The following is a 23,509-nucleotide window of genomic DNA, read 5'->3' on the forward strand; positions in this document are numbered from 1 at the left end:
AGGTTATAAATGTTTTGATGAACGCTATTTTATTTTGCTATTAAGGTACAATTTGAATTTTACCATGTAAAGTGATCAAATTAACCATCTGCTTCTCAAATACACAAAATGTTAGTCTGATTTGATTGAACCGAGTAACTTTCAACTATTTACTGTGAACAATGATTAAGGGGTTTTGAGTACCTCTTACTGGCACTGTAGAAATTGATATGTGGTGGGTCAACACAGTAACATATCTGTGAGCAGAACACAGAACTGGTGGCCGGCTCTGCTGTTGGAAATGTATCAAGGTCACTGAGCCATCAGAGCTCACCGTTCAGATCAACAGATAATTGAACACACCAAATAGGCCAATGTACACTATATTATTGTTCTGGATGAAAAAAGACTTTAATTCAGTGCCTGGGTGAAAGAGTACAGCACATTTAATCATAAAAATGGATATCCATATGTTAGTCAGGCCATGAGTAGTAGCGCTAACACCAGGTTAGTCTTTGAAAGTCATTGCAAGGCTACTGGAAAAATCATCAGGTTAACTGGTTAGACTGGTTTTCCTGACCTCAACACCCATGTCAGCACCCTCACCAACAATTAGCAGCAAATTATTGATTCCCAGATCACTCACTGGGCTTCTGCTTTCATAAGTTGTGAAAGATAAAATAATTCCCACTAAAAGGAATCTTGCCTTGTGGATTTAAGGTTATTTGTGATGGACAAAGTAATTTAAATTTAGGGTAACACATCTGAGCAAAAACCACTGTAACACTTACAAATCTATGGAAAGCTTGATACAGAAGAAGTGGTAGATTATATGAGCTTATTTTGTAGAGCAGTCCTGGCTGTGTAATAAGGCACCATTTCTGAAGCTCTGTTGAAAAAGAATTAAATGTTGTGTGCTGTGTAGACTACAGAATGAGGGCATTTAGCATTTTTTTTTTTGTTTTCCAAATCAGTTTGTATACTTACAAAACCTTAATTAAAAAATAAATATTATCTTCTTTAAACATAGTCCTCAAAAGCTTTATATACCTCATCATAATCCACAATACTAAAATGAAATTGGAAAAAAATGTGGAAATGATTAAAAGAAAACAAAAAAAAAAAAAACAGGATGGATATAACATTTAAAAAAAACAGTTCAAAAGGCAAAACATTGATAACAGAAACAACAAACAAAAAAAAACTTAACAAAAGTAATATACAGATTTTTTTTAAAAACTGGATACAATTTGAGGAGGCATTTAGTTTCTCTGCGGTCTTTACACCCCCTGAAGAAAATCTGTGCCATTGCCCCCTAAGAAAAAGGACCAATACTGCTCTGTTCAGCCCAACTCTTTGGCGTTTGTGTACAGTAGGAGCAGATGTTACTAAGCATCTCTGCCAGGCAAAGAACCACAGTGCCAGTTTACTGGATGCCACATGTTCAGAGGGTGTGTTACCAGGGAATTAAAAAAAAACATGTCTGCTTGGCCATTAAAAGTGTAACTAGGGCCAGAACATTTTATAAAAGATGGATGGGATTTATTTTTTGGAGGGTGATGTGAGAGCATTCTCAATGCAGAGGACGATGTAGGAGCTGGAGCAGCTACTGGAGGTTTGCTGCAGGAGGTGGCCGCTCTGTAATGATGATGCCAGACCAGTCACAGCGTGGTCACCTGCCCGCCATGTTTCACAGTAGTGGTCTGTTTGCCTGTGGCCTCTGTTGCTTGAACCATGCCAGACCATTTTCTCTGGCCTGTGGGAAAGCAAAAACAAGAACAGAGGTCAGAATATCCTGCTTACACACTATATCCCTATAAATACAAAACCAAATGAATGAATGTATGTGCAAATGTAAGTGCAGAAAGACTCACCAGGCACTGTCCCTGAGGATATCTCTACCATCAAAGGAATAGATTGGTACATTCTCTCTCATTTTGCTCACATCACTGAAGATAGACTCCCAGCTACTAAACAACACTTGGTCCTACAAGGAGAGCATAATACTTTGAATTGAGTTCCAGTTCATACTGGATTCCTCATAATGCTTGTGTGTAAGTGTCATCTATTCCAATCTAATCTAATTCAATACAATCTAAACTTTTCGAATCTAATCTAATCGAATCCAATCTAATCTAATCTAATCCAGTTTCTAATCTAATCCAATCCAATCTAATTCCATCCAATCTAAACTTTTTTTAATCCAATATAATCTAATTCCATCCAATCTAAACTTTTTTTAATCCAATATAATCTAATTCAATCCAATTTAAACTTTTCTAATTGAATCCAATCCAATCTAATCTAAAACAATGTAATTCAATCTAATCTAAACTTTTCTAATGTAATCTAATTCACTCCAGTCCAATTCAATCTAATCTAATCTAGTCTAATGTAGTAGTAAACCACAGCCATCAAATTAAATAACTACATAAATGACACATACATTTTTCACATAAATTTCCATTAGAAATTTCCAAAAAAGTTCTAAAATAAAAGTCTGTAAAATGTAAAAATTACACATGTACAGTATCTGCATAGCTATAGGGTCTGCATGATGTTAATTTTGTGGATAGGCTACGCAGACACACAGTGAGGCATAAATAGAACCACATCCACTGTCTGTTTTGACGTATTCTGGCTCCTTGGTAATAATGGCCATTCCCTAGCAGGAGTATCTCACCTTGAGGTTGACGATGGGGAGGCTGTCCCTGTCTGACCTACGTACGATGGTGTAGAGGTCTTGAAGCTTGGAGGACAGGAAAGCTCTGAAGGTTCCCTTTAGGCCCACAGCCCGAGCCTGCTGGAAGCACAGGAAGTCTGCCCCGCGGATTCCTCGCATGTTACCCGTTTGAGGGGAGTTCAAGGCGATGAGATGTAGCTGATAAAGACAGATTTGTTTTAGCTCACAGTAGGAGCCCTGCTTCTGTTGCACATTAGTATAGACTCAACCGTCTTAAGCTTCACTGACATCCAGAGAAAATATATTTAAAACATATTTAATAAAGTCATTATGACCTACAAGTTGAATCTCCTAAATGAAGCCCCCAAACTTCCCCACATCTTCCTCACCAAGCTTTAAATCAGCTTAGTCCATGTGCATCACATTTGCTTCTGTACATATTTTGCTTCAAAAAGAAGAAAAACACAATAGCTCTACTCACTCCAGATCGTGATGTCTCCACATGGCCACCAGGTCGTGGTACATGTGGAATTGGTTGTCTCGGGGGAGTCACTGGTTGTCTGTTCTCAGTATGCTGGGTGGCTGATCTTCCATCTGTCTGACCTGTGTGTTTTGGCTCTGGGAACCTGGGATCATACTGAGGGGGATATCTGGGCTGTACAGGTGGTTGTGGTGGAGGCTCAATGGGTTGCAAGGCAGAGCCACCCTGCGAGTAATGGCCAGCTCCACTGTTGTGGAACTGGTCCTGGGACTGGGGGTACAGGACTACAGGTGGAGGCTGGACTTCTGCTACCTCATTCTCCTTCAACAGGAAACAAAAGAGAAACAGTCAGCGAATGTCAAAAGGCAAAATGTTTATTCTACTTTCATCTTTTGTTAGGTTTAACTTACCAGATCTCTAAAGAAGGGATTGTAATCTCCTAGCTGAGAGGGGGAAAAGTTGCTCAGTGAATACAAATTGACATCTCACAATAAATGAACCACCTGATCTGAACTGTATTACCTGTATTGTCTCTATATTAGTATTTTTTTAGATAAAAACTAAATCCGTTTCTGAGGAAAACACACTAGTTCTGCAACACCAGCTTCGGGACAAAAGTTTACACTTTTTTACTGCATATGCAGTATTTTACAGTTCAACATTAAATAGTGGAATAGTGCATTTTAGGCAATAAAACAAATATATAGCCACATTAAATAAAAGTTAAAAACATGAAATCCTGCCAAAACATTTACGGCTGCAGTTTACTGCTCTTCATCGTCTTTGTGTACCTACTATGGATATCAGTATTTCTTTGACAAAAACATTAGCAGTTTTTATCTTTTTTTATCTTCAAACTGATTTGATTGACAACTTTAAAGTCTAATTGTATTAAAGCTCTAAAGGCTCTAAAAGCCTGTTTGCAGCCCTGGAATAACATTTCATGAGTGAAAAGTAATATATAGTTATACCATGACTTGTCGCAGTCCATCGCGTACTCTTAAATACAGGTCTGCTTTGTCTATGATGTAGATCAGGCTGCCCTCTGCCTGGCGTCTGGCAGTAGAAATCATGGTGTCATATGATCTCAAAACTGTAACCTGTTGAAAAAAAGATATGTAATGTTAGGAGGGCAGCATGGTGTCTGAGTGGTTACCACCCTTGCCTCACAGCAAGAAGGTCCCAGGTTCACAACACGTCCTTTCTGTGTGGAGTTTGCATGTTCTTTTCTCCAGGTACTCTGGTTTCCTCCCACAGTCCAAAAACATGTATGTCAGGTTGATTGGTGACTCTAAATTGCCCATAGGAGTAAGTGTGAGTGTGTGAGGTTGTTTGACTCTATGTGGCCCTGTGATGGACTGGTGACCTGTCCAAGGTGTACCCCTGCCTTCCACCCAAAGAGAGCTGGGATAGGCTCCAGCAGATCCCTGTGACCCTGGTTAAGGAATAAGCAGGTATAGATATGGTATGTTTACATATATCCTTACACTTATCTTACTATGAGTATTTGTTTCTTAATTCTGAGATGTCTGAAAGATAACTTTTGCCATCTGTGGGCTGGAGAACACAGGACGGTAGAGAACACACTGGAGAACTGACCATATTTTAAACCCATTTTAGTGGCTTGTCCTAGAGATGGATGACCACAGTTCTGGTCTCTTATCTTAATCTGGAAGATGGTTGACTGCTCTTTAACCCATTCTGGGTTTTATCTTAATTTGCCCTCACCTCAAGAAGAGTGTACTACTTCTTTGCATGCAATTCTGGTCATAGTAAGCTATAAAGTGAGTGATCTCTCACTCTGCATTCAGTGTGCTTAGTGACAGTTTACTCCTTGTGCAAGGAAAATTGATCTAAACTCTGAAGTTTGTCCTCTGAGTCTATTTTGTTAAGAATTTCCCTAACAAATTTGGGGGCTCGTCCAGGATCGCAATACCTCCTCTTCTTTCCAGGTTTGGACCCAAAACCATGTATGGCGCGCACCCTGACTAACTGGTGCTACAAAAACAACCTCTCTCTGAATATCAACAAGACCAAGGAGCTGGTGTTGCATCTCATGAGGCGGACCGGCCGGCCCTGCAGAGAATAGTTAAGACGGTCCAGCACATCGTTGGAGGTGAGCTTCCCTCCCTCCAGGACATCTACACTCAGCGATGTGTGAGGAAAGCATGGAAGATCATCAGAGACTCCTGCCACCCAAGTCATGAACTATTCACACTGCTACCATCAGGCAGATGGTACTGCAGCATCAGGACGCGCACCAGCAGAATGCAAGACAGCTTCTTCTCGCAGGCCATCAGACTGCTGAACTCCGGATAGTAGACTATACTCATCCACCCCCACCCACCACACTGGATCCCATCTACATACCAGCCACACTGGCTCTGACAGCACTGTAGCATGTCTTGCACTGCATAGCTCAGAGTACTTACAGCTCTGCACTAACTGCACTGAACTACACTAAAATACTAACAGTATGCACCACCGCAAGTCAATTACAAATCTATACATATATTTTTAAGTCCCTCCAGTATACTGAGCATCATGTGTAAATGTGTATATTGTGTATTGTGTACATTGTTGATTTTTCACCTTACTGCTTGTACTGCCATGGCACAGAGTCTTATACCTAAGAATTTCACCATCGGTACACTTGTGTACATGATGTGGGACAATAAAGAGATTTGATGTGATTTGATTTTGATTTGATATAACACTGGTGTTAACTTAGTTATAAGTAAAGGAAAGTACTGCAACAGTCAAGGTGGCAGTGAAGTAAGCACACGTTCAATGATATCCTCTGAAATCCACAATTTTGAACAAAGGATGAATATTTTCCGTCTCTGTAGGCAAACCTCCGATTCAATTTACGACTTTGAATTCCCCCGCCTCTTGGCAAAGTATATAAAAATTGAGATAATCCTTTATTCGCTCTCAGTCATTCATTCTTTTTGCGTCCTCTTTTGCTTTCGCACTCAGAAACTCTCTCACTTGCTCTGCTGCCCTCTCGCAGCTTTGCTCATTCCTTTTTACCATTTTCCCTTCTTTACAATTTTTGCTTCAATTTGAATTCTTGATCCTTTTTCTTACTTAGTTTTTGTAACTTTGCGCGCAAACTTTAAATACCTTATTTTTCTTTAATGTTCAAGTTACCAGTGACAAGTCAGATAGTAAAGTTTTTGCGTTCTTTTTAATCACTAATTGAAGACGTACGGCATCAACTCATCAGACCAGCTGAGTTTCCAGCCGCTACACCATAAGGCAACCAAGGCATCTACAGGCCCCTCTGACCCTCCATGTGACAAAGAGGCATTTTAGGTTCGTTACCCAAATTTTGCCTTGGGAACACCCAGAATAACGACACCGTGGGGTACCACCAGCCAGTCTTGGCGAAATGACATCAAAGTAGGCTCCTCTCTATTCTCTGAATCAGCTGGTGTCTCACTTACTGCTGCACCTAACAATTTTCCAAATTGTCCACGTTTATTAAGAAAAACCCAAACCCTGACCAGCCATTTCTGTGGACTGCAGACTGTGAGGAGGCCTTTCAGTCTTTAAAAGAAAAGCTGATAAGTGCACCAGTGCTAGGCTACCTGGACTACAGTCGGCCCTTTCTGCTGCAGACCGACGCCTCAGGAATGGGGCTTGGTGCTGTGCTGGTACAGATCCAAGATAGTGTGGAAAGGGCAGAGGCTTGAGCCCACCTGAGACGAGGTATCCGGCACATAAACTTGAGTTCCTCGCTCTCAAGTGGGCTGTGACGGACAAGTTCCATGACCACCTGTATGGATGCAAGTTCTCTATTCTGACAGACAATAACCCCCTGAAATATGTAATGACCTCAGTCAAACTTGACACCACAGGTCAGCGATGGGATTCTCATCTGTCCATATATGACGTTGACATCCAGTATCGGAGGGGGCAGGATAATTCCAATGCTGGCGCACTCTCGCGTATGTCCAATCAGGAGGTGGTGGAGACCCTGCAGTCCTACAGGTGGGGACGGGTGGATCAAGACATGAGGAGGCGCAAACCACCCAGGAGCCTGAGGAGGTCGCAGGTGAGGACAAAGCTGTTGTGGAGGAGCCTGAAAGTGGTCAAACACTGGAAAGTTGGTGCCACTGGGAGTCTTCTCTTAAAAGAGTGGAGGAGGTTAGTGATCAAAAAAGGGATCCTGTATTGCAGTGTCAGAGACTGCCATAAAGGGGTGGTGGAGCAACTAATACTCCCAGAAAGGCTGCGTGAAACTGTCAAAACAGCCCTTCACAATGACTCAGGGCATGTGGGGTTTGAGAGGACCCTACAGATGATAAGGGAAAGATTTTACTGGCCAAGAATGTTTCAGCCCAGTCAAGGCTTGGTGCGAACAGTGTGAGAGGTGCTGCCTTAGAAAAACTCCCACAGTCAACATCAGGGCCCCCCTTGTCAGTATCCATACCAGTGCCCGCATGGATCTTGTGTGTGTGGACTTCCTGACATTGGAGAAGTCCAAGGGTGGTATGGAGAATGTGCTCATTCTCACAGATCACTTTTCTCGCTACACACAGGCCTACCCCACCAGGGACCAAAAGGCAGGCACAGTGGCCAGGGTCTTGTGGAGGAATTTCTTCTGCCATTTTGGTTTCCCTGAAAAATTGCACACGATCAAGGACGCAATTTTGAAAGTGCAGTTGTGAAGGAGCTATGCAAGTGTACTGGCATCACTAAAACTCAGACTACACCCTACCACCCTCAGGGCAACAGGACCACCGAAAGATTCAACCATACCCTGATGAACATGCTGGGAACACTAGAGCCACACCTGATGCCCCGGTGGCATGAGCATGTGAATGCCATTACACACGCATCTAACTGCTCACAACATGACTCCACTGGCTATAGCCCATACTACCTTATGTTTGGTAGACATCCCAGGCTCCCAGTGGACCCTCATCTTCAGGTCCCCAGCAACAAACCAGCCATGTAAATACAGCGAGTATGTTCAGACCCTGTATGACTCCCTGTCACAGGCCTAATCAGACGTCTCGGCTGGCAAAATAACAGCAGAAAAAGTGTTACGACAAAAAAGCTAAGAGTGAAGACTTCAGTCCAGGGGATAGAGTCTTAGTCAAGGTCTGTCATGTGGATGGGAAGCAGAAATTGGGTGATCATTGGGGGGCACAGCCATGTGTTGTGGTGAAGAAGCAACAAGGTTTGCCTGTGTACGTGGTGCAACCAGAGGATGGAGGACCAGAGAGAGTGGTTCATAGAAACCTTTTGATGCAGTGTATGTTTCTTCCAGTGGAGCGACATGAAGGATTGATCGTAAAAGAGGATAAGTCAGATGGTGGGTCAGGCATTGAATTGGAGACCGAAGAGGGAACAGGTGTGAAGAGGGGTGATCGTTCAGAGGAGATGCTGGACAGAGCCCTGATTAGAACAGTTGATAAAGAGGAGGAGGCTGACATGTAGACATAAGAAACAAGTAGTGGAGGGGGTGTGCTTGGGACTGGTAATGGGGCCACCTCCACTCAAGGGCCCAAACCTCCAAGAAGATACCCAAGAAGGACCCAACTTCCCCCAACTAAACTCTCACTTGAATCTCAAGTTGTGAAACTGAAGAGTGACCACCAGAAGATAGAAAGGGGGAGAACGTTGTGGCTAGAGGCCAAAAGTATATTAGGAGCAGCAGGGCACACACAGAGCCATACTGCATGCACTCTGATAACAGTTAGCTACCCACGCAAACGCTATCTACACACATCATGTACTATATTTTCACTCACAACACATTTACTGTTTTGATTGTCATTGATCAGACCACATTTGAGTTTTGGTTAATTAGGTGGCTGGGATGCCATCAATTAAAGAAGGGGTGGATTTAAGGCAGTGTATTGTGTTGTCCACAAGATGTCACTATAAGTCTACCAAACATAAAGTACTTTTAGCGTTGTTTGAGCCTTTTGAGAGCAGCATGGTGGATGAGTGTTTAGCACTGTTAACTCACAGCAAGAAGGTCATGGGTTCGTAACCCAGCCTTTCTGTGTGGAGTTTGTATGCACTGGTGACCTATTAAATTGTTTACATGTATCCTTACACTTATCTTACTATGAGTATTTGTTTCTTAATTCTGAGATGTCTGAAGATAACTTTTGCCATCTGTGGGCTGGAGAACACAGGACGGTAGAGAACACACTGTAAACTGTTGCTGATGCTCACATGACGGAGACCTTTGCAGATCACATGGAAATAATGTTGACTAACAAAAATTGTTGTTTCTGTGAATAATGCACAACAGGAGGGTCCTGACAGTGAATCAGATTCTAGAGTGAAACCAGAATACTTGGTCTTTGTAAAATCATCAAGGGGAATTCATTGGTATTCTCCGCACTGGGAAGGACCTTACCAAGAGCTGCTGTCTATGTCCACTGCTGTGAGAACTTCTGAACAAGTAACCTGGATTCACTCATCCCATTGCAAGAAGGTCTGAATAGCATGTTGAATTGGTAGAGACTCGCTCCAAGCTCCAGCTGAACCTGTGGTGGAGTCTGGCTACACAGGGGGGTGGAACGAATAGGTACCATCCATCTCAAACCAGTGGGGAAAACAACCACATCCAGGGGATTAGGCAATGCAGGGTCCTACATCACAACCACAAACATGGCATCTTTTTAGGCCATATTGTGGGATGAGACTGACACTAAGTATATTGACTGTTATAACGTTAGTGATTAAAATAAGTCACTAAACCTCAGCCTACGTCACAGGAGAATATTATTTCTAATATTTCCACTCTCTCATGAGTGCCCATGCTCCATCTGAAGTAAGTCTAGATATTGTTAAAATTGTTAGCACTGGGGACTATGCCTTTTAGACTCACTCCATACAATGATCCAGCTGGGTTGAAGTGTATTTTACAATTGTACATCTCCTCTTCTCTGCCCCAGGATAAACAATGTCATAGGTTGCATTATTTATTGCCACCTGTTGCCAATGTCCTACCCTTTTCATTCCCTATAGAGCTAGCTATACTTGTTTTCTAAGAAATTTCATAGTTATTAGGGTGGAAAGAACCCCTGGTGCAACACTACATTCGATGTGACGACTGCTGATGGTGGACACAATCCATCCTGGTTCGTGAACTTATCTACAGCCCAAACTGACCTGTGGTGGTACTGTGGAGGGAAGAAGCTATGGTCTAAACTCCCACTAGACTGACAGATAGCCTGTGCATTGGTACAGTTGGTAATACCTTTTTATATATTTTCCAATACGTTTCACACAGTATGGGGCCTGAGAAGAGCAGGCAACTCTGATAGTTTACATACCTGTTGTTTACACTAATGATACTGGTGTGCCCAGGGGAGTTCCTGATGAGTATAAAGCTAGGAACCAAGTTGCCACTGGTTTTGAGTTTTGGTGAGTGACTTTAAATAAAAATGTGGATTGGATTAATTACCTGTATTATAACCAGTAGAGATTTATAAATGATAAAAGAGATGAAGTCAAAGAAATGCTGAAAAAAGACTAACTTAATGGCATGGCAAAACAGAATGGCACTGGATATGCCGTTGGCAAAAGAAGGAGGTGTTTCTAAAAAGTTCAGATCTCTTGCACTTTTATTCCTAATAACCTCCCAGCATGGATCTGTAACTTGAGTGTTATAGGGACTGCAGGTTTTATCAGAAGAACTAGCAGAGAATTCTGACATCAGTGATCCCTTCACTTCTTGGCTGGAGGGAATGTTTGGTAAATGGCGTGGCTTGATACAATTTATTTTGATTTCTGTGGCAGTGATGCTCGCTATTCTTGTCACCTGTGGATGTTGCTGCATTCCCTGTATTGGACGTCTTTGTCAAAGACTGATTGATACAACCATAAATAACCAAATGTATCAGTCCCTTTCACAGATGTTTAGCTTTATTGCAAATGCAGTTAATATTTAAGAAACCGATACTGCATTTTTCAGGAACATTATTCTCAGACACCACACAGCCAATGAGATTACTACTGGACCAGTCTGCAGACTAATCATTATGAATCATGTTGTATATGATGATAATGGGCACTTACACCAGAGGAGAGACCAGGAATTCCAGGAGGGCCAGGAGGGCCAGGAGGTCCAGGAACACTGATAGCTTTAAATGAAAACACAAGATGGTTAATGATGTGGCTTATGTGAACAGCTCCAGTGGTCTATGTCTCCCGTAGTTCACCAGTAAAGTGCAGTAGGGACGGCATGATTCTTCTAAAGATTACAAGCTTTATTTCACTGATCCTTCCACGTAATGTTGTAGACATATTCAGTGTGTAACAACAGAAAAAGCTACCTACAGTGATTAGGTCTATATGGTCCAGGTAATGAGGGTGATCCTGGAGGTCCAGGTGGTCCTGGTGGTCCTGGAGGACCTGGACGCCCATCATAACCAATCCCTGGTGATCCTGGTGGTCCCTGGGGTCCAGGAAGGCCCATTACAGAATCCCCCTTCGGACCCTAACAAAAAATAAATAAATAAATAAAATACAAATTACTAGAACCATTACAGACACTTTAAAATTATTGCACACATTATGGCAAACAGTTTTTACTAATCATGTGTTGAAGACAAGTTTTTGGTAATTCACTAACTCAGCAGATCGTTGGTGACTGACATTTTACTCTCAGAACTCACCGGCAGGCCTGGTTTGCCAGGAGGCCCTTGTGGGCCCTGCACTCGTGGGTCATAATATCCACCACCAGGTTCTCCCTTTTCTCCTTTTAACCCTGGTTCTCCATGCTCCCCCTTCAGTTCATTCTGTTGGAAACATTGCAACATTACAACATTTCTTACAGTACATCGTCTGTACTAATAAACTTCACTGTTAGTTCAGTGATGAGCTAGTTTACCTTCAATGTGTAAATATCAAAATTAGCTGCTGCTCCTGCAAAAAATGACAGTTTCAGTAATTAAGTACCAATAAAACACAGTGGGAATGTCTGCATGTGAAATTTCTGCAAACTCTGGTTTTACCTGGGATTCCTGGAAGTCCACGCTCTCCCTTTTCCCCTTTAATTACTACAATAAAACACAATATTTAAAAATGCAAAGTTAGACACAAGTGTAGGCACCCTCTTACATTGACAGTGATAGTGTTTTTTATTGATAGCAGTTTAATCAGTTCATTCTTTAAATCTGTTGAGACTTGACAGCTTAATCTTTTGACAAAGCAGCGCATATCCCCTTCAGGCTGAGGCAGCTGGATCAAACTGAAATTGAGACAGAACTTTTCATTGCAGACACTTTAAACCCTTTCTAAATCTCTCTTCCTTGACTGCTGTGTTTTATCTTCTCCATTCTGAGCCCTCTCTGTCTTGCATTATTGTGTATCGGTGCTAAAACAACAAACTGTGTGTGTTGGAAGGTGATACCTTGGTAATTCCTTGAAGTTTCATCATAGCGCTATGGACAAAAAGAAAATGCTCAATGATGAAATTCCTAATACAGCAATGACACAAGAAAAGATTTATCAAACGTTTATGGTTTAGCTCTTGGCCAACAAAAGGTCCATGACAGACATGAACCTTGTGGTGCATGTGAAGTAATTGATACATATGATTGTCTAAAAATGTAGTTTTGGGTACAGTAGGGTTTTGGGATCATGTGTACTTACATCGAAGTGATCTATAGAGATGGCTGGCCCAGGAGGTCCAGGTGGTCCTGGTGGGCCAGGGACCCCCTGATGAAAACAGTTATTCACTTTGCATTATTGTTTGATTTGTAGATTGAGAATGACTCCCATTCAGTACTGGTGAAGTAACTGGGATATTATCAGTAACCGTCACAATATGTTATTTTGTGAACTACTGTGACACACTGGTTACTGGTAATCTCAAAACTTACTGGGAAGCCAAAGCCAGCACCAAGTCCTGGCTCTCCCTTCTCTCCCTTGTATCCATTAACACCAGGGCGACCCTAAAGGGAGAGTGAGTGGTTAATATAGACAGAAATCGTGACGTTAAAATATTACAACAAAATGCAAAACATACAGCATATCTTCTTTTCCTTTCAGCTGCTCCATTCAGGGGTCACCACAGCGAACCATTTGCCTCCATTTAACCATTTAACCCTATCCTCTGTACCCTCCACACCCACACCAACTATCCTCATGTCCTCCTTCACGACATCCAGCATATATACAGTAGTATTTAATGTAAACTCTAAATAGTATTTCACATTCATGTGAAACCATACAAACATAAGAGGTACGTACAGGTCGCCCAGGCATTCCAATTTCACCCTTCGATCCAGGAGTCCCATACTGGCCCTACAACAATAAAGCAGGAAAAACCTAAGTTTTATAATTTGTTACAGTCTTGGTGCATTGGCTAGAATGTACTATAATGAAACTAAATACTTACAGGGGGTCCAACAGGTCCAGGAGGTCCTGTATTTCCCTACATACATAGTAAAAGAAGCAGATTAGCGATAGCACACATCTGATGAACACACACAACAAAGTGATCTATAGAGATGGCTATAGATCTCTATATATATGTGTAACAGCATATGCTGCAGAGGAAAGCTATGTGCATATGCATGTATGTGCATGTGTGCAAAGCATTGATCATTTTGCAGTGAGGCTCACCTTCAGACCTTTCAACCCTTCCAGATGCAGAAGATTTCCATCAGGTCCGATTATTGAGCCTGGCTCACCTTTCTCACCCTGAACACAGCACATCAGCCAAAAGACAAAACACATTCAATTAGAGGAGCTTCTTAATTTGTAGTTAGTAATTAAAAATGGCAAAATTAATGCCTGAACAAACAGTCAAGATTTTACCTTCACCCCATAACCTGGAGTGCCAGGGTCCCCTCTGTCACCCTTTGGTCCCATAGGACCCTGCAGAATAAAGAAACAAAATACATCAACAGGAGAGCTTTTGTTCCCCTATTATACATCAGTTCAAGCCAAAACAGCCAGTCATCCCATGAGCTTCTGAACTGGAGGACTAAGATTTGCGGATGCCACTTTACCATTACATAATCTGCATTATGAGAAATTCAAAGAAATGAAGCTTAGACTGATCTGAATATAAAGAAATTGCTCAACTATCATCACAGTTTGAGCCAAATATTTAATAAATCCTGATTGGTGCACTGAAATATAGAACATTTCACATTTTTAAAAAGGGCAACTTCATTATATAACACATTATATAACACAGAGACTTACAGGAAATCCAGCTCGACCAGGTAATCCAGGTCCACCCTATACAGGAAAACAATACATTTCCATTGAATTGCATTGGGTGCTTTGTTGAATTTATAAATGACAAAAATGTATCATAATAAGGCAAGCGTCTTTACAAATACAAAATCTGTTGTGCACAAGTCTGTGCAGTCCTGATTAAGTGCAAAAAATATTATTATGAAGAATAACAACAAAGACTAAGTTGCATTTAGTTTGTTGTTAGGTATTATTTTGGTATTAGCGTTACTGTGTGAAATTAATACATACATGAGGCCCAGCACTGCCAACAACATCATCCAGCTGTATTGATACAAAGAGAATGAAGTTACAGTGCACATTACTACACCACTGTTGCATGCTTAGTTTTGGATTTCACTTCAGGGAAACAGTACTGCTAGTTTCCCATATTTTGAATCCTGTTTATTTGCAAGTATGGCTCTGTGTGTGTGCCAGATGTTTCTTACATTGCCAGATGTCTGATAGATGATTTGTCCTGGTGGTCCAGGTGGGCCAGGAGGACCTGGGTGTCCTGTACCATCTCGACCTGGTTCACCCTAAAACCAAAACACACACACCAGAATCAAAACTTTGAGATCTGATTCAGTACAACACTGGATCAGCATTTTAAAGACAACGAAAATAATATATAAAAAAGGAAAAGATATATTTAAAAACAATATTCACCCTCTCTCCTTTGTCACCTTGGTCACCCTTTGGTCCCTAGAAAGAAGAAAGAGACAGATGCTTTAACACAGATCCAAATATCTGCCTCTTAAAAGTCTGATAAAAGAGGAGAGCAGCAGTTTTTCTATTCACCAAAGATAATAAAAGCACTCAGTTGAATAAAAATGTTTTTAAATATCTACTGGGAAAATATGTTTCCTCCAGCTGTCACAAAAGACACACAACAAAACTGAGTTCACTCCTATGTAATCTTAATAAAGTAATACATAATTACAAGTCCATTTAATACAGTTGTCTGTCCCACAGGTTTTGTCAGTGGATGGAGTTTGACCAGCTGTATGGATGCCAACTGAGCAATCTCCATGGCAACTGAATCACACCCATCCACAGATGAAGACACTAAAGGTGTCATGGACTTGGTTTTGGACTTCCTGTTTGTGGGCTTTTATTTTGGTTAGGTTTCCTGTGTTGCCTAGGCTCATTAATATTTTGTGTATCGGATCTCTGCCTGAGTTTGACCTGCCTACCTACCTGTACCTTTGGATAGCTTTGCCTGCCTCTGCTTTACTATTTGTAAAGCAGTTGTATTAAAGAACTGTCTACTTTACATTGGCTTTGCTGTGTGCATTTGGGTCCTGCTACTACACCATTCCTGACAAAAGGTCCTAAAAAAAGCTAATACTGTAAGTGGGACCTGAGTTAAGCTCTTAATAACCGCTTACAGATCCTAATATTCATATAATATAATATTGAACATGAAAAACAGCAAGTATTGCTATTTTGTCCCATCCAATCCAGCTGCAAAATTAAGTTTAAATGTTTCTTATATCATACAGTTTCCAGACATCTATAACACTATGTTAATACAATGTCTTTTCAACAGCTATATGACATCTGGTATCCAGTAATGTACAATGTATGTATATATATATATATATATATATATATATATATATATATATATATATATATATATATATATATATATATATATATATATATATGTATATATATATATATGTGTGTGTGTGTGTGTATATATATATACATTGTACATTACGCACACACACACATACACGCGTGCGCACACACACACCCACACATGTATATGTATGTATGTATGTATATATATATATATATATATATATATATATATATATGTCAAAATGCTAGAGCTAGATGAAAACTCCTCTTTTACCTGAGAGCCAGGGAAACCATCTAACCCTGGTTGTCCATCTTTTCCTACCGGACCTTCACTGCCTTTTTGACCTGGAATGCCAGGCAACCCAGGTTTACCCTGCAGAAGACCAATTAAGTTACACCAGGGAAAAAAATAAATACATGAATAAGTGACAGCAACAACTAGGAGAAGAAAGTTACTGGAAAACAAGACAGGACAGCTGCTTCTACATTAATAAATTTTACAGGGCTCCCAAAAAAACTATGCTTCAAATTCAGTGTAGGACAGCCACCGCTGTCAAACAGAATGCCAGTCTATATTCAGACAAGTAGCTGTGATTGCCAATAATTTCATAGTAGTGTTAATGGTCCTTTAAGCAATATTATTAACACTTCATTTCATTACTACTTGTAATGTGAAAAATGTGCTTGTACTGGACAGCGAAAGTACAGTAGTAAGTATAAAACTACTCCCAATACCTAAACCTGAATGTTAAACAGAAACCTGAGGGAGCGCAGGGGCTAAGGACAAAAACTCCTCCGCTAATAAAATCCTTGGCCTGAGATATTTGTGATTACATATTCAAAACAAGATCATATACTCAACATCAGTAATAAAAGTAGAAAAACCTTGCGTAAAGGAAGAACACTCCTCAAAACGAATGACTTGAAAAATTCCTTATTTACTTACTGGGACTCCAGGGAAGCCAGGAGGACCCTGAAAGTACACATTAGCTGTGGTTATTTGCAAGGGTATCTACAGTTGCTTCAGACAATATTCAGACCCCATCACCTTTTGCACAACCAGGTTGTAGATTAAATTTTTCCACTCAGTAATCCCTAATGACAAAGTGAAAACATGTTTAGAAGTTACTGTAAATTTATTTTAGAAAAATTAAATCTCAGTGAGACACTTTACCGTGGCTTCAAACTGTCTTTAGGTGCTCTCTGCATTATTTTTTTTTAGAAGTTGAAGTTTAAGCAGCTAAATGTTGGACGACCATCATTAGCAGTACTCTATCAGTCAGGACTTTATGGTAAAGTGGCAACATGGAGGCCACTTAGCACAAAAGTCAAATGACAGCCTGACTGCAGCTCAACAAACAGTATTTAAGGGGCGTGAGAACATGAGGAGAAAGATTATCTAATCAGATGAACTAAAAAGGACTCCAACACCATGTCTGGAGAACAGCAACTGCTTATCACCTGGTTAATGCCCTCACTACGTTGAAGCAGGGTGGTTGCAGCATCATGTTATGGGGAGCTTTGCAGCAACAGGACAGAGACACTAGTCAGAACTCAAGGAAGAAAAATGCAGACAAATACAGAGAGGTCCTTGAAGAAAACTTGAAGAAAAGTGCAGTGACCTGAGACTGAGGCAACAGCTCACCTTATAGCACAACAGTGACCTGTAGGAAACAGCCAAGACAACCTTGGAGCAACAGGAGTTGCTCCAAGACTTACCCAGACTTGAAGCTATAATTTCTGCCCAAAGCAGCTTCTATAAAGTACTGAAGTGAGAGCCTGAAATCCCTTGTAAAGTAAAGATGAATAATTTTTCAATTAAAAAAAGTGCTAAAAATTCTTAGGACATGTTTTCACTTTGTAATTATGGGTTATTAAATTTATTGAAGTTTTCTGTGCCAAGATGCCAATTTTATGCATTTAAAATTTAATCTACAACACCATAAATTCCATGAAAAGAGCATAAAATGTAGACATATGCAAAATATTTCCCATTTTTAATTTTGCAAGTAAATAGTTTTACAGACTGGCAGCCAGGCTAAACTTTATTCAAAACTGCAAACAATTAAACTGATTATGAATGTAGCTGTGGTGATGCAGTCTTATAATGCTTCAAAATTCAAGGGTATTTATTGTAACTTCTTCAGCACACAAGGAACAATTACTCTTTCAAAACACTGCCTGTAATGTTAACTGAGAGGTAATACGTATCACAGGACCTTATACATGATTTACTACATAGTACTGACCTGTCTTCCTTCTGGTCCTCTGACACCAGGTAGGCCACCGATGAAACCTCCAGCAGAGCCCTCCATGTCATCCTTCAATAACAAAGACTTTATGACAAACTCTACTTAAAAAATTTATTTTGACAGTGAAAGATGATTAAACGAGAGTTGATTTATCTCAGCGTATATATGTTTAGCTAATTGATGCTATCACTCAGATTTACTGCTCTGACACAGACTGAAGTGAACAGTACAGATAAAAAAACATACAAACACAAAATCTGAATAATATATACACCTAACACCCAACAGAGAACTTACAAATCCAATACGGTAACTTGATCCAGGAGGTCCAGGAGGTCCAGGAGGTCCAACTGGTCCCATGGGTCCAGGAAGACCAGCCAGTCCTGGCTCTCCTGATCGTCCTGGTAAACCTGGATCTCCACGAGCTCCCTGTAGGATGAAATGACATGAGGAAGATCAGAGTTCAGAGTAAATAACAATAAATAATAAAAAAAATGAAAGAAAATGCAAAGATCCCATCTTTGCAAAGTGAAGTGCATTTAAGCTGTGCAAGGTAGTTTTGAACAAATTTAGCATATTCTGCACAAATCTACTACTACCTGTGTGAATCAGCATGAATTATCAGCACATGGGAAGAGGGACCAGCACAAACACCCATGCTCATTATTTTGGTACCAACTTCAGATGTCACCAAATATTAAATAAAACCATGGCCAGAACTCAGACTAAACTTTAAGTTTGTAGCTAACAATATTAGGCAAACATTTGCATACTGTGCAGTATTAGAGACAAATCCCCTCTGATGGCTGACGTGTGGAAGCCTAGTTACCTGCCGATGGGAAGGCTTAGGAGAGTGGAAGGAAGATAAATAGTGAGGCAGCAGATTGGTGAGAAAAGAAAAGTAGGGGCTCGGCTGGAGAAATGACAGGGATAGAAAAGTTTTGGCTGGATGAAAAATCAACAAATAATTCTACCATTGCAGTTCTGGTTTTGCAAGAACACATCACCAATTTACACTTGGATTTACATGTGTGCCTGTGCTGGTCACAACAAGGGCAACTTACTTTTAGCTGTGTTTTTGGAGAACAGATACCACTGTAATGCAGCAGCCATAAGGCAAAATCAAAAAAAAATTAATGAAATTTTTTTTTTAAAAATCCAAACCTTTTCACCAACCGCTCCTGGAAGACCCAGCTCGCCTGTATCACCCTGGTGTAGGAAAGAGTTGGGCATGTTATCAAACTGAAAATTGAATCCTCCTCCCTTTCTTCGTTAAAAAAAACAAAAATCTTATCATAATGATAACACAGCTATTTTGCACATTTTTTCTGTTTTTAGGCATGTTTGTGAAAACTAGGGCTGTGACGATGGCAATTTCTTTACATCACGTGCAGTGGAAACACTAAGCTTCATGCAACTGGGGAATTTCTGGTGGCTGCAGGTAACTGATGACTAAGGCAGTGTCACAGAGAAATGTGCACTATTGACTGGACCATGCCACAGTTCCATGTAGATATAAATGTTGATAAAAGTTATTTTACCTCTTTTTAATGAGCTAGCAACACTGAGCTATTTAGAACACATTTTTCCATAGGATTACCAAAAGTCAATGAACTGACTGAAGCCAAAAATTCACAAACCAGAGAAAACACTTACATAAGGAAATGTTATCACTGCAGAAAAGAAATTAATTCATTTCAGTTTGATGTTAAACACTGAAATCTCATGTCTTTACTGTGAACACTATTGAGAAATCTTGTGGATTAAGTTCTAGGAGTGATAAAAGTTTTATTTAAACTAAGAATTGGATAGTTGAGAAGAAATAATCATTTGACAAATTACCTTTTCTCCCTTGGGACCAGGAGCTCCTTGGAGGCCATCCTTACCCGGTAAACCTGGCAACCCCTGGAGGCCAAAGAATTTTGTTCAGATATACAGTATTTGTTGATTTACTTAGACTGAAGAATTGTTATAATTACTATTCAGACATTTGGAGGGTTTAGGAAGTTATTATAGGTGGACACTTACAGGTTGACCGGGTGCACCCTCTTTTCCTGGTGGTCCAAATGCCCCAGTACTCAATGCTGTGTTGCTTGTAGAGGGACCAGGAGGACCAGGGAGACCAGGGGAGCCAGGAGGACCTGGTGGCCCAGGCAGTCCCTACAAAAACAAAAACAAACCAAATCAAAAAACATCTGTTATGTCTTTGCAGATCAAAAATTTGTGGCTGATTAAAAAGATGAATGCTTCCAGGGACAGAAATGCCTATTAGCAACAATTTATTTTCTTCATTGACTGAATTTGATTATCAGGAGACAAGCTGATAAGTCTTACATCAGCAAAAAGAGGTCATCTACTACACAGTTTATCAGTGATTGTAACTTTCAAATTGTCAGTTCTTCTCACCCGAATAGATTCCAAGTCAGGGAATCCTGAGCCTTCCATGTCCACAAAAGTCTGAAATACATCCATTGAAACCAGTTTTTAGAAAATGCTTGTTTTCTGCTGATACAAATAGTGTAAATGAGGTCGACATTAACTCACAGATCCTGGTCCTGGAGGTCCTGGAGGTCCTGGGGGTCCTCTGGGGCCAGGATGACTCTCTCCACGATCTCCCTGTGTAAACAAGCCTAATTAAGGAGAGATACAATATTCCTACAGAAGAAATATCTATGTAAATTCAAGTTATGTCTTCTGTTATTTTATTATGCTTTTATTGGTATTTTTATATATATTCGTTAACTTTACTATAAATCTAACTCAGTATCTTACCTTCTCTCCTTTGGTTCCACGGTCACCCGGCACTCCTGGAAAGCCTGGCGGTCCTTCAAGGCCCTGTGTTGAAGAAACCACAATATTAGGGCAATAAAGGATGTCATAAAATTTCAACAAGGAAAACTGTCTATCCATCGTCACATAATCTTCTTCAATAAGAGCTAAAGGTACTGCGTTTTGTATTGTGTTATAAAGAAACTCAACTACTTACAGTTTTTCCATCTTCACCGGGATCACCCTGTGAGATTAAAATAAAGAATGAATTCATTTAACATTTGTGAATTAGGAATATGCTGTATGTAGCATTGACTTACAGTATTACTTATACAGTCATCAACTTTTGCTGTGCTTTAAAGAGTAAATCACAGTTCAGGACACAAGTGATGCAGAATTACGTCACAGATCAAGTTGACATATGGAAATAAGAGGAATCAAAATATTGTACGTAAACGCTGCTGCCAAGTTTTATTTGTGTACATTGTTTCTCCATTTGGCAGCGCTACCTTTTGGCATCACTCTCAGCAGATGCTGCATCACATGTTCATTCATTTATTAATTTGGTTTAGCTTATGTCAAAAATCGATGTACGTCGCACATTTTGGAACCAATTAATGATGTAAGGTGCAGTATGACTATTAGTAATCTCCAGTCAAGTATTACATTTAACCTTGGTTCAACTTTTCAAAAGACTTTCGAAATATGTTACACATGTTCCACAATAGCACATGATAAAAAAAAAATCATCTCCATTCTACTAACTGGCTCTCCATCTGCTCCTGGTGGTCCCTGGGGACCTGGAGCTCCTTGTAGTCCAGGTGGTCCTCGGGGTCCGGGGATCCTGGAAACAACTGAGCCATCACTGCCCACTGAAACCTCGGTTGTGGGCCCTGGAGGGCCAGGGGGACCAGGTGGCCCAGCGAGGCCAGGCTCACCCTTTTTTCCAGGATAGCCAAAGCCTGCATTGCCCTGGAGATGCAAGTGCATCAGTGTTAACTAAGGTTGTGATTATACAGGAGAAATTTAAAAATGTTCCAGGTGCATTGATAATATTTTTCTGAGCGATGACTTTCCCAGAATATTACCAGTAACTGACACAGTGAGGTCCACTAAAGCTTTCTATAACTTAATGTTTAACACTATAAGACCTGTAGTAACGGACCATGAAGACAAGCTGTAAAAGACCAGTTATCACATCACTGTCTGTGATCGAAGTCCTGGTGACCTCTGTGGAGATCTTCTACCTCATCATCGTCATCACCTGCTCTACCTAAGACAGAGTCATAAAGTAATTATCTGTAACTCACCTTAGCTCCCTTTTCCCCAGGTTCTCCCTGACAATTCAAAGAAGAAACAGTGAAATCAATACTAAAAAGGCACTGACACAAAAACTCAGACACATTCACTTAAAGGAGAATATTACAGAAGTAATTCATATTGAGTGTAGACATTAATGGTGTCATTAATGGAAATCTTTAAACTGTTTGTCCTAAAATGTTTTTTAGAAATGAAAACTATACCAAACTACTGTATATATACCAAACTATATTACCTGTGACACCAACAACCAGCTATATCACTTATTATTGTAATGACATTTGGCCACACTAACTCTATCAAAATAAAATGTAGAGTATACAATAAAATATGTAAAATACAAAAGGCTCACTGCCTATTGTATGAGTTCACAATGAGCCTGGTATTCGCAGGCACTCCAAGTCCCCAAATACATATCACCAATTACCTTTCTACTATATACATTCTATCCAGTGTCAGAGCAGAAATACAAGGTCCATACCTTCTCTCCATGGATTCCACCTCGTGAGGTGGAGCCTGAGCCTGGTTCTCCCTTCGGCCCAATTGGACCCCTATCTCCTTTTTCTCCTCTCTCCCCTCGGTCACCCTTCTCTCCTTTTGGCCCAGCTGGTCCTGGAAAACAAGGAGCAAGGACAGTCATTAATACCTCCATGAAAAGACCTTTCAGAAATGATTAATGATTGCATCCCATATCCCAAACAATAAACAGGACATTTCCTGCTCCCCAAAGAAGCTGAGAAAAGAGGAAAAGAAAATGACCTTTTACTCAATGGAGCAAGAATCTCAATCTACACAGCTGCAATTTATAGGCCATGTGAAGGTTTCAAGATGGTACTTCATTACACCTTTCTACACCTGCACGCACCACCATCCTGATATTTATTTTCTGGTCTGACCCAATTTGACCTTCCATTCTTCCATCTTCTTCCACATTCATCTTCTCCCAATGTGTCATTATCAGTGGAGAGTATATGAAATGAACCCCACTTCTGCAGTTATATAGAAATCAGCCATCTCCAAAACTGCTGACATGCATATCAAATGTCCACTGCAACATTTCAGTTTAGTGGTTAGAAGGTAAGAGTAGAACAAGGCAGCTGCCATACCTCTGAATGGACGAATAATGAAAACTAGAAACTAGAAACTGCGCTGAATAAACTGATGCCATAAATCATAGCGCTAGTAGCTAAATCAAATATTCAAAAA

The 23,509-nt window shown here is 40.4% G+C and overlaps 1 protein-coding gene across 2 annotated transcripts in view; it reads right to left on the reverse strand.

Annotated features, from left to right (window-relative positions):
* Window positions 1-356: 356 nt before the first annotated feature.
* col18a1a (collagen type XVIII alpha 1 chain a) overlaps window positions 357-23,509 on the reverse strand; it is a 71,036-nt gene continuing 47,883 nt past the window's right edge. For both annotated transcript variants that reach the window (XM_026295362.1, XM_026295360.1), the window contains 36 exons: window positions 22,785-22,915; window positions 22,294-22,320; window positions 21,749-21,955; window positions 21,201-21,227; window positions 20,987-21,049; window positions 20,759-20,830; window positions 20,621-20,671; window positions 20,243-20,374; window positions 20,057-20,119; window positions 19,379-19,423; window positions 18,512-18,643; window positions 18,212-18,283; window positions 16,909-16,935; window positions 16,237-16,335; window positions 15,039-15,074; window positions 14,819-14,908; window positions 14,622-14,654; window positions 14,337-14,372; window positions 13,944-14,003; window positions 13,749-13,826; window positions 13,522-13,557; window positions 13,374-13,427; window positions 13,004-13,075; window positions 12,774-12,839; window positions 12,532-12,562; window positions 12,134-12,178; window positions 12,010-12,044; window positions 11,795-11,917; window positions 11,457-11,616; window positions 11,196-11,260; window positions 4,115-4,243; window positions 3,554-3,586; window positions 3,144-3,464; window positions 2,663-2,860; window positions 1,854-1,966; window positions 357-1,735 (listed from right to left, as the gene is read on the reverse strand). In XM_026295362.1, coding sequence (XP_026151147.1) covers window positions 1,522-1,735; window positions 1,854-1,966; window positions 2,663-2,860; window positions 3,144-3,464; window positions 3,554-3,586; window positions 4,115-4,243; window positions 11,196-11,260; window positions 11,457-11,616; window positions 11,795-11,917; window positions 12,010-12,044; window positions 12,134-12,178; window positions 12,532-12,562; window positions 12,774-12,839; window positions 13,004-13,075; window positions 13,374-13,427; window positions 13,522-13,557; window positions 13,749-13,826; window positions 13,944-14,003; window positions 14,337-14,372; window positions 14,622-14,654; window positions 14,819-14,908; window positions 15,039-15,074; window positions 16,237-16,335; window positions 16,909-16,935; window positions 18,212-18,283; window positions 18,512-18,643; window positions 19,379-19,423; window positions 20,057-20,119; window positions 20,243-20,374; window positions 20,621-20,671; window positions 20,759-20,830; window positions 20,987-21,049; window positions 21,201-21,227; window positions 21,749-21,955; window positions 22,294-22,320; window positions 22,785-22,915 — 3,176 coding nt within the window. In that variant the 3' untranslated portion in view covers window positions 357-1,521. The remainder of the gene's footprint in view (window positions 1,736-1,853; window positions 1,967-2,662; window positions 2,861-3,143; window positions 3,465-3,553; window positions 3,587-4,114; window positions 4,244-11,195; window positions 11,261-11,456; window positions 11,617-11,794; window positions 11,918-12,009; window positions 12,045-12,133; window positions 12,179-12,531; window positions 12,563-12,773; window positions 12,840-13,003; window positions 13,076-13,373; window positions 13,428-13,521; window positions 13,558-13,748; window positions 13,827-13,943; window positions 14,004-14,336; window positions 14,373-14,621; window positions 14,655-14,818; window positions 14,909-15,038; window positions 15,075-16,236; window positions 16,336-16,908; window positions 16,936-18,211; window positions 18,284-18,511; window positions 18,644-19,378; window positions 19,424-20,056; window positions 20,120-20,242; window positions 20,375-20,620; window positions 20,672-20,758; window positions 20,831-20,986; window positions 21,050-21,200; window positions 21,228-21,748; window positions 21,956-22,293; window positions 22,321-22,784; window positions 22,916-23,509) is intronic.

This window comes from Mastacembelus armatus, chromosome 21 (genome assembly GCF_900324485.2).
Source record: "Mastacembelus armatus chromosome 21, fMasArm1.2, whole genome shotgun sequence".
Lineage (NCBI taxonomy): Eukaryota > Metazoa > Chordata > Actinopteri > Synbranchiformes > Mastacembelidae > Mastacembelus > Mastacembelus armatus.